General features: G+C 38.0%; 1 protein-coding gene across 1 annotated transcript; it reads right to left on the bottom strand.

Moving 5' to 3' along the window:
- Window positions 1-149: 149 nt before the first annotated feature.
- Window positions 150-9,092, bottom strand: rab33a (RAB33A, member RAS oncogene family). Its single transcript, XM_069670469.1, has 4 exons — window positions 8,585-9,092; window positions 4,584-4,724; window positions 3,835-3,915; window positions 150-3,740 (listed from the first exon to the last, which is right to left on the bottom strand). The coding sequence occupies exons 1-4, from the start codon at window positions 8,999-9,001 to the stop codon at window positions 3,516-3,518; spliced, it is 864 nt and encodes a 287-aa protein (XP_069526570.1). The 5' UTR covers window positions 9,002-9,092; the 3' UTR covers window positions 150-3,515.
- Between the last annotated feature and the right edge of the window lie 1,369 nt (window positions 9,093-10,461).

Here is a 10,461-nt window from a genome sequence, read left to right as displayed (position 1 = left end):
TATAAGCCTAAATGGTAAAAAGCTTAGTCAGAACAGGAAAAGTACATGGTTAAAAAAACTACGCTGATCTACCATTCAGTGAAAAGTTTGGTATAGAATGATCGGAGGCTCCAAAGAATGATCTGAGAAAGGTAAAGCTATTGCAGCAGTTTTATAAGAAGTCTGTTTGTCATTATAACAACATCAATGTAACAATATAAACTCAAAGCCATAAAATTATTAACATTTTAGTCCTTAACAACAGTAAAAAAAAAACATTGTAAACTAAATCACGGGCTGACACATGGACAACTACGCTCATACTCACACCTATGGGCAACGTTTGAGTCACAAGTGAACCCATAACTATATTTATTTATATCCGAATGCTTTGTAGTTTTGACTAGATACAATATATTACTTTGTAAGGATACATTTCTGTCAGTAGGAGTCCATTATGCGGAAAAATCCGTGAGAAAGAGCTGCTGTCCTGTGGCTGACCTCAAACTCTTATGGTGTCATATTAAGCTCAATTGTGCGTAAAGCAAAACATGTCAGTTGTATTTTGTCTTGAATAAATTAGCTTTTATCCTTTAAAGGTTCACACAGGTAGCAGCAGTTGGTCTATTGGAAGACAGTGTGGCTGCAGGATTAAATCACTTCAACAATTATCAAAATAGTTTCAGATTTATTGTATGTTGATCATCTTGTTTCAAATGAGAACCCTGCATAACTCATCAAGAGTTTGTGCCCTGATAACACAAGGACCCATTCCCCATACTGGTCTTTTTTTTACTGAGTGCCGGTTATATTTATTATTCCACATAGAGACTTACTTACTACAAATAAACAAAAATACCAGACTAAATTTTAGATTGACAAGGCATCCCTTTAAGAACAAACGTTGCTTATAAAAATGACACAAATCAACTGCAACTAAAGAGAGCAAGATATAATAACAAGTAAAACATAGCGAAAAAGGAGGACAAGCCAACACATAATACATTTGAATTTTTAATTTTAAGACCTTGATAAAACATAAATTGGTTATTGTTTCAAATTACTTCAAAAGTGAGAGACAGCTTAATGTGATATATGATACTCACAACAGCAATGACTGAAAATACAAATAAAAAGGCATACCTTTTAACACCTCCCTTTTTTCAATCATTTGCATAAAAGTCAAATGTTGTCTTACTCAGATCTGGTAAGTTTGTGATATGTTTGTATGATTAAGATAGTCAAGTTTTCTTAAATGTATTACAGTGATTTATGGCAGGTTATAATGATAAACAGAGCTATAAGTATTTGTTTACAGACACCAAGTTGTGGGGTTTACCTCCTCTCATGTACCATGCACGCAGATATGATCCCGCCTCGCAACACAGTGACTGTATAAAGAGGGATGACACGTCTCCATCTCCTCTCACTGTACACAACTGAAGCTAAAATACCCCCCATGACAGGTGCTGCCATCCTGCCCTGGTGACATATTTGGAGCCAGAGCTGCACAGTAGTGAATAGCGGGTGTAGCCACTTCCGCTAACCAAAGCAAACGCTTAACTTACCGAACAAAACGGCAACGATCCCGCATGTCTTTGTATTTAAAAGCAGAACAGCTTCTTGTGTTGGTCTGTAGCAAACGTTCACATATATGATTGTTTTAGTTTCCTACTATTTTGCAGCCAGTCAGCAGGGGGCGCTCGATGTGTTTTGGCTTCACTTTTAGGGAGCTGTCATGTTGTCCATCTTTTTATACAGTCTATGGCGCAAGACAATAAGAATGAATAGGGGTAATTTTGGTGCTGTATAGTGATGTAAATGTATTCATCTGAGCCAGCTTCTTGATCCTGCACAATAAGAAAGAACAGAGGACAGAGAGGCAGAGTTTATTTTTTATAAAGCTGTTTGGATTTCACTAGCTTGTGCACAGTGTTTGGATTGCTTAATGAGATGAATTAAGAAGATCATCAGCCTGTCTGCTTAGAGGGAACACCCAGGCCTCCAGGAATCGCGCTGGGCTTTGAAGTCAATTTGAAATAGCGGCCAAACCTGTGATTACAAATTCTGGGCGCACATCGTGCACTAACAAATGTACAAACAAAATGTTTGGTAAATCTGCTGATATTTTACTTAAGAAACACCAACATCCCAGTATGAGTTTTTAATTCACAAATAGCCAAATCCAAACTTATTTTCCCCGGCATAATCTGCCCTTTCCACGTGGATTGGAATGGAGGGTTAAAATGAAATGCTTGTGCGTTGTCTTCTGATACATCCATGGGAACAGCTCTGAAATTCTTGCTAATCAAACTTGATGGCTGATGCCTTATCACCAAGGCTCCATAGCTCCAACAATAAATCCAACAAGGGGCTTTCTCACTGCACATGGAGACTGTATGGATAACATGACAGCTCCCTAAAAGTGAAGCCCAAACATCTCCAACGCCCCCTGCTAACTGGCTGTAGTATAGCTTATATACCTGCCTCCTCCATGTTAACAGACAAACTATAAAATAAAAATACGAAATATGTAATTTAATTTCAAATACATTTTTTTTTTCTATCATTAACGCTACTTTTCATCATGGTATTTATGTCCAAATGTTTCTTTTTCTGAAGGGTTTAGTTTTAATTAGTCATTTGATGCTGTTAAAAGGGCTCTTACGCCATGACTGACAGCTCTGTTGAGAATAAGGCTCTTGCAGCCCAAGATGGCAGCGACCGCTTCTGGGGGTATTTTGGCTTCATTTTGTACAATGAGAGGAGATGGAGACGCGTTGTCCATCTATACAGTCATTGATGTAGAGCATACAGCACCTCTTAGAACTGTAAATAACGAATATGGCTTTCTACAGTGTTTTATATAGCCTGTGTCAACCATGGTTCTGAAACTCCTGGACTCATTCATACGAACAAATTTTTTCTTATTTAAACTTTTCACAAAATCTTTTCTGTCTTCTCTGAGACTGGAGGCAGTGATATTGATGTGGAGAGCACATCACCTCAGACAGAAAAACGGCGGTTACCTTGAAAAAAATTCATGACAGACTAGGAAATTGCTGTGGCTTACTGGCTATCCTGAAGACACGTCTGACAAAGGCTGGATCTTTCTGTACCTCTTCACAAAAGGAAAGCTGGATAATATTTCTGTGTATGCGTAAATAAATTGAACAATGTTTATACTGTAGTTAAAAAGGCATCATTGTCTTGGTCTTTCAGAATTGTTAATTAAACCACCAATCTCTTTGTCCCATTTGCTCTATATCTTCTCATTCATTCACATTCTCAATACACTCAACCATAAGAACGATAATGCAAAAGCATTACCATTCCCTATCTTCCACTTCCTTTAAGCACAATGCTCTGAGCGCCAGGCCCAACCCCTAATCCTACTCCTAAACCACAAAAGTTACCCATGGTTTAAAAGACTTGTTTTAGGCTCGTTCTTCAGTCACCTCTCTCCTCCTCTTCCTTGACATGTACAGTTTCTCCTCTCTCTTTCCCTTCATATTGCCTCCCACTTCTCCTTTTCCTCAACATGGACAATTACTCTTTGTTTCAGTCTCTTGTATGAGTTGGACTTTCCCATCCTCTCTCTGTACATCTCTGTAGAGCAGGGATTTCTGGGCTTTGAGGCGGCAGGCAAGCGACATGAAGATAGAGTCGACGTTCTGAGTCTCCCTTGGGTCCTTAGCCGACGTCTCAAACAGAAGCATCTTGTGGGCGTCAGCGAACTTCAGCGCTGTGTTGGAGGGCACCTGGGAAATCACAATATTTTGGTGCAAAGCCTTTATATTATAGACAGGTAATAAATGATTATTATGTGTTTTGGTCCTCACCTGGTACACTCACCTGAATTTGGTCCACAAGGTCACACTTGTTTCCCACTAGGACTCGAGGTACTGATGCTGAGACACGATGGCCATTACATTCCTGGAACACAACAGGAACCACACTATATATTTACATACCATACTTACATACATTTAGCTGATGTTTTTCTAGGAGGCCCTTTTTTAACACCCTAGTCAGAAACTAGACTAATAAGACTACCCCTGGCCAACTAGTCACAATTCCAAACAGCTCAATGTACATAAATGTCACCTGTTTGTTTGTTTGTTACTCAAATTATTTCAAACAAGTTATGTGTTATTTTGGATTGTTTGCTCATGTTTAGCAGAGCACCACTTTTTAATATTATATTTTACTAGTTATAAAGCTGTTGCTAGAAATAAAGCTACTGCTGCTAATGTTAACACAAACATAAATTGAAATAACTCATTTTGATAAATGGCCTGAAGGACTTTGTTACGTAGCTTGCTCACAGCAATGGTAAAAATTATAACGGCATTAGCACTCAGAGATGCAAACCCAACCTTTAAGGTGAAAACATCACAGTGTGGGCTCACTGCTAATAAATAGTACTTGGGGACAACCAATGAGAATACACAAAAGTGAAGATATGTTGAGATGATAGAGATGAAGTTGTGCCTGTGAGAAAGACATTGGATGTGCTGTGTGGTTAAAACATTCCTTTTCAACATTTCTAGATTGCCAAAGACTATCTAATTGTTTGTCAATTAATTAAGCCAGTTACCAACCTCTATCCATGTCTGTAAATTGCGGAAGGAAGCCATCTTAGTGACGTCGTACACAAAGACCACTGCATGGACATTGCGGTAGTAGTGTTCTACCATGGACTTACGAAAGCGCTCCTGGCCGGCTGTGTCCCAAACCTGCACCTGTGGAGATATTCAAGATAAGACTGTGTTTTGATATGATGAAGAAAGGTAATATGTGCAGTATTTTCAAGTTCCAAGGCTGCTGTATTTTAGTGTGTGTGATTTTCCGGTCAAGGCTTACCATAAACCATAGTAGTGCTAGATTAACAAAATCCAGACATCCAAGTTAACTATGAGCACATTCCATTGATCTCAGGAAGTTAGAAGACTGCAGATCTGAATTTGGCAACAATGAGTTGTCTGCCTATAAGAGCTTACAACAATCAGCACATAGCAGTGTACCATGTCAACTGGAAAGAGTGCTAAGATATAACATAAGATTATCATAATCATTTACAAGCATGTCAACTTTGGTGTGGCCAAATTTCAGGTTCAAAACCACAGTGTGTCCATGGAGGCTTGCCATGTTTATAAAATGTTTCAACTCTTAACTCCAGCTCTTCCTTTTTCATTGGACTTTAGTTTGAGTGTTTCATGGACTATTTTTGAGTAAGTGTTTTCGATTTAGCCTTTTTTGGTTATTAAATAAATTACTACTTCACCAGTCTGCACCTGGGTCCTCAACTTACCTTTTTGTTTTAAACTTTAACCGTGAGTCCCATACAGATTGATTACTGACACAAAAACAGCAGTATTTGAGGCAGAGAGAAACATACAGGTGAGAGGTAATTTACATCAGTCAACATTCCTATGGTCATGGAAACAGCTTGACTGGATATTTCAAATTGAAAACATAAAATAATCCTGCAGGTTTTCGTTAAAACTGGTTAGAAAACATGAAAAAATGTTTAGAACAAGACTTTTTCAGATATTTACAACTACGTCATTACTATGACAAAGTGGTAAAAAATGACCCAACAGATGTGAATGAATGAAGGATTTATAGGAGCCTACAAGTCAGGCAAAAAGAGGCATCATATCCAGACTGTATAAGGGCTTCCTTACAAAAAATACCCTTTGAGTTTAGCACATATTTTTGGAAACATTCATTTCCATGCAGGCACTTCAATGTTTGTTTATTTAGCACCTTGGTATTAGCTGGTAAGAAAACCATATATATCCAAATATACATAATGGAAAAAAATTACCTTCACACTTCGCCTACAATTTTTGGGTGTTGCCTTTTTAAAAAAAAAATTTTTAAATCACTGCTACCGCCTAAGGATTTGGCATAATGTATGTGGATATATATATGTATATGTATATATATATATATATATATATATATATATAATATTTTATTTTGTGTCATTTATTGATCTTTGCCTTTTTTTTTATCTTTGGCTTCAAAATGTAGAAAACATTAAACTGTCTACCAACAGGTTGATGTGCATTTTTGTACATGCATGTACTGCACATCCCTCTTTATGGAATGTAAATAGTTATTGAGCATTGAATAAAATGCACATTGTTTAAAAAAAAAAAGACAACCAACGACATTGACATGGAAAGGGTTTTAAGAAACAATTTATTTGTAGCAAAGCACTACTCCTGCAAACCCTTTATGCTCTCTGTAACTACACAGCTATTTCTATGTAAAATGTTCTCAACTATCCTAAATAAAGAATTTGAAAACGAAAAAAAACAACATGTTCTTTCAATAGCACACATGTAGAGTAATGTACTATTAAAGGACATATGATCTGATCTAAGATGATATGATGTCAATTAGATTCAAAGCTTAATCCAAAAGGCACTTAGGACTTAATTTTTGAGGATGTTTCACCTGTCATTTGAAAGGCTTCTTCAGGTCTGTCAATTAAATGCTGATAATTCTTTTGTGTCCTGATGGTGGTATAATTCAGGTCATCTTTTGAGGAACATATACTGTATATCTACATACATACCTAGCATGGGACATGAGTCTACTGTGGAGCTGGCTGTGGCTCTGAGTCAGTCACCTCTCAATCGGAAGGATGGGGGTTCAATCCCTTACTGCTAGAGTCACATGTCGAAGTGTTCTTGGGCAAGACCAAAGACTATAAAAAGATGGACGACATGACAGCTCCCTAAAAGTGAATCCAAAACACATTGAGCGCCCCCTGCTGACTGGCTGCAGTATCGGTCATAAAGCCTGTCTCCTCCATGTTAACAGATAAGTCAAAATACACGGCAAATACATTTTTAATCAAACATGGTTTCTGACATGATAATTAGTTCTTATCATGCTGATTTTTGTCCAAGTGTTCATTTTTCTGACAAGTTTATTTTTTATTAGTTATTTGATGCTGTAAAAAGGATGATTGACCGCTGTGTTGACAAATATGGCTCCTGCAGCCGATCAGTTCCGGATTAGCAGAGTGGAGGACGAACAGCTAAAACAATCACTACAGTCATTGACGTTTCCATAATTGTGAACATTTGCTTCAGACCAACACAAAGACGCTGTTCTGCTGTTTAATATGCCGGCGCGCGATATCCTGGCAGTTTTTTTCAGTAAGTTAAGTGTGTGTTTTGGTTAGCGGAAGTGGCTACGGCAGCTCCGCCTGCTGATCTCTACTGCACAGTCTCCAGCTCCAAATGACGTCACCATCACTAGATTGCAACACCTATCATTAGACACCATTAGACTATAGTTATCTAAATATTTTGTACTTGGCCAAGAGAAAAGACAGACAAATATTACATTCCTTGGTCACACTTTTAGAAGGACAAAAATGTAGAAAGATTATCTTGAAGAGTGGGAAATAATGCTTGCAGGAACAAGGGTTAACTACATGATCAGGCTTAATCTAGATACAATCTTAAGAAAATGTAAATTATTCAGACATGCAGATGTAATAGGTGTAGTCTAAGGTGTAGGTATGAGTGTGTTTGTGAGTCAGCCTTAGGGGGCACCTGGAGGTTTCAGACAGTGTTTTACTGAGACAGAAAGGGGGAAGGGAGCCTACACATTTACGTGTGATAGGGAGCTACAGGCCAAGTGAGGAGGGAAGACAAGGAGGATTTTTATACATACCCACGCACAAGCCCACACACACACACACACACACACACACACACACACAGTGAAATATCTCAAGCCAAACATATAGTCACAGATCATTTAAATGAATGAATGAAGGCATGAGTAAAATTCAAATGTTGACTGATGTTATTTGTCAACTTCAACTAGTCTGTTACTATACTGATGAACAGTTGGTTTGCAAAGAATAATGGAAATCATCACATTGTAATTGATCGGACACCTTTACAGTAGGCTACTATAACCTTCATTTCTAATGCTGTTGCTTTTACTTGGGTAGAATTTGCTGTGGCTGATATATGTGATACACGCCATTCCAACAATGAATTAGATTTTATTTATGGGTTTACAAAAAGACTTTATATTATATCTACATCTTTTCATTCACCTTTACTTTTTTTTCTTTCAAAACTGATCCAATGCGGGATGATCTTTGTTTGAGTCTTTGAGTTGATTTAGTTCACAAACAAAGAAAAAAACTGAACTGTCAATGGCAGTGCTAAAGATATTAAGTTTACCATTATAAAAGCATCATCATCAAATCAAATCAAATTTTATTTGTATAGCGCCAAATCATAACCAGAGTTATCTCGAGACACTTTACAAAAAGAGCAGGTCTAGACCGACTCTTAAAAATTTTAAAAGCATAAAATCCTGTGATCAGTTGGACCTCACTGTCATTTTTAACTCTATGAAACACAAAGGTTATGTTCTGTTCCAGTTCTTCAAAATAAAAAAATAGAGTTTTAACAGAAAATATCCCTAAAGAAAGAAGGGCTTGTGTGATCCACTGGCAGACTTTAAGCTGCAGCTGCTCAACAACAAGAGAGGGGGAAGGGGGCAGGGTAGTGAGGAAACACCATTGATCAACATCAAGCCTCTCTGAAGCTTTTACCTTGATAGTCTCCCCTTCAATCTCCACCGCCTTTTCCCTGAAATCCACGCCGATTGTGGCCTCGGTCTTGTCTGGGAAGCTCCCTCCGGTGAAGCGGAAGGTGAGGCAGGTCTTCCCAACGTTGGAGTCCCCGATGACAATGATTTTAAAGATCCGCGTCTGGATGCTCAGCTCCAGGGAGGAGGCGCTCATATCCACGGAGGATGTAATGCTCGGGGCGGCATCGTTGCTGATACTTGCTCGGCCCCGGCTGGCTCGGTGTAAGTCCATGGAGGATGTTAGGATCGTGACATTGTCGTCCTCTCGCTTTCTTCGTGTGATTCCTTTTCCACCTCCACCTCCGCCGTCGCCGCCGCTGCCGCCACCGCCACCGCCGCCCGGAGTTCGGGTCTCCTCCTCCGGAGAATCGTTGGTCATTATGAGGAGGCGATGCTGAATTCGGCGTGCGTTTGTGGAGAGGAGAGGAGGTGGGCGGATGGACGTATAATTGAAGTGAGAGGAAAGGAGGAGGAGGAAGGAGGAGACCAGAGATGCAACAATACCAACGATGCTTTCTTTCAGCACAGTGTCGTCTTAAAGGGAGAAGCATTATACAAGACAGGAAAACCGGAGTTAAGCCTCTATGCAATAAGTTTTTTATTTTTTATTTGATAAGGTATGAAATGTGATGTTCAAAAAATACTAACTATACTATTACTATAACATTTCTTCAAAATGATGCCATCAGAGACTATAAATTACCTGTGGAAATACAATATTATATTGTATTGTGATACAAAGGGAAAGCATAATGGTGTCTTGGAGTAACTAAAATATCACCAATGAGTCACAGGAGTTATACTGTTGTTTTAAAGTATAAAAAGAAATGTTGTATTTATACCATTAAAACACTGCAGGTCACTATTTCAGCACTTCTGGACCCACTATCACTGGTGGAAATTAAATCGGCATACATTTAGGCTACTTAAATACTATAAAGATTAATCTATAATCTAAATCTATAAGGATTCTTATTCTCAACTACATTTCTTAGGGAAAATGTACTTTTTATTCCACTTCATTTTTTTCACATCTTTAGTTATTAGACTTTTCAGAGTGAGATTTGATTTAATCACAGGTTCTCAACCTTTCCAGCTTGTGAGTCCTTAGAAAAAACTCTCCCTGTCACATTTCAGATAACTTTTTTTAATTCTTTGCCATCCCGTCATGTGATCTCATCAGCTGGCCATGTTATCACATTCCATAAACCAGCATTGCTGTCAGCTAAGGATTCCAGGCAGGATGAGTTTGTCCTTCAGGATCTATTTTTTTAATACCAGTACTTCAGTCATTCTAATAGAACATATAGAGAAATGATTTATTCTGATTTTGAAACGATTTCACAAACATTACAAAGTTTACTCTTTTAAGTCAAAGGAAAGTAATGCTAGTTTTAACACATTATCTGTTATTGTCCAATCTTACTTTTACAGATAAAGCCGGTATTCTGAAGCGTAGTTCATACTAGCTTGCCTTCCTGGCTACATGGCTCTTGGTTATAAGCTAACAACAACAAGAGGCCAAACAGCTTTGGGCTAACACATTATCTTTTTCATCAATCATTTTGTTGATTATTAACAGGTACAATGTTTACCATGTTGACCCTTTTAGAAAAGCATGTTAGCAAGTTAGCATTGGGTAATTAGCATTGAACATTTGTTTGGGATGTATTTGGTTATGAACCAAAATACTGAGACAAATTAAAATTTTGATCTAGTGATGGGGCAAGAAGGATGATCAACACAGTCACATAGTGAACATGAATGTCAAACAAATTTAATTGCAATCCATCCAATAGTGATCAAGACCAAAAATAAAATGTCAACATCATAATTCCC

The sequence above is a fragment of the Semicossyphus pulcher genome, unplaced genomic scaffold, assembly GCF_022749685.1.
Source record: "Semicossyphus pulcher isolate SPU_LCO1_2020_fin unplaced genomic scaffold, fSemPul1.0.p SCAF_2, whole genome shotgun sequence".
Classification (NCBI taxonomy): domain Eukaryota; kingdom Metazoa; phylum Chordata; class Actinopteri; order Labriformes; family Labridae; genus Semicossyphus; species Semicossyphus pulcher.
Note: the sequence above shows the minus strand (reverse complement) of the source record. Positions and strands in the feature narration are given on the sequence as shown.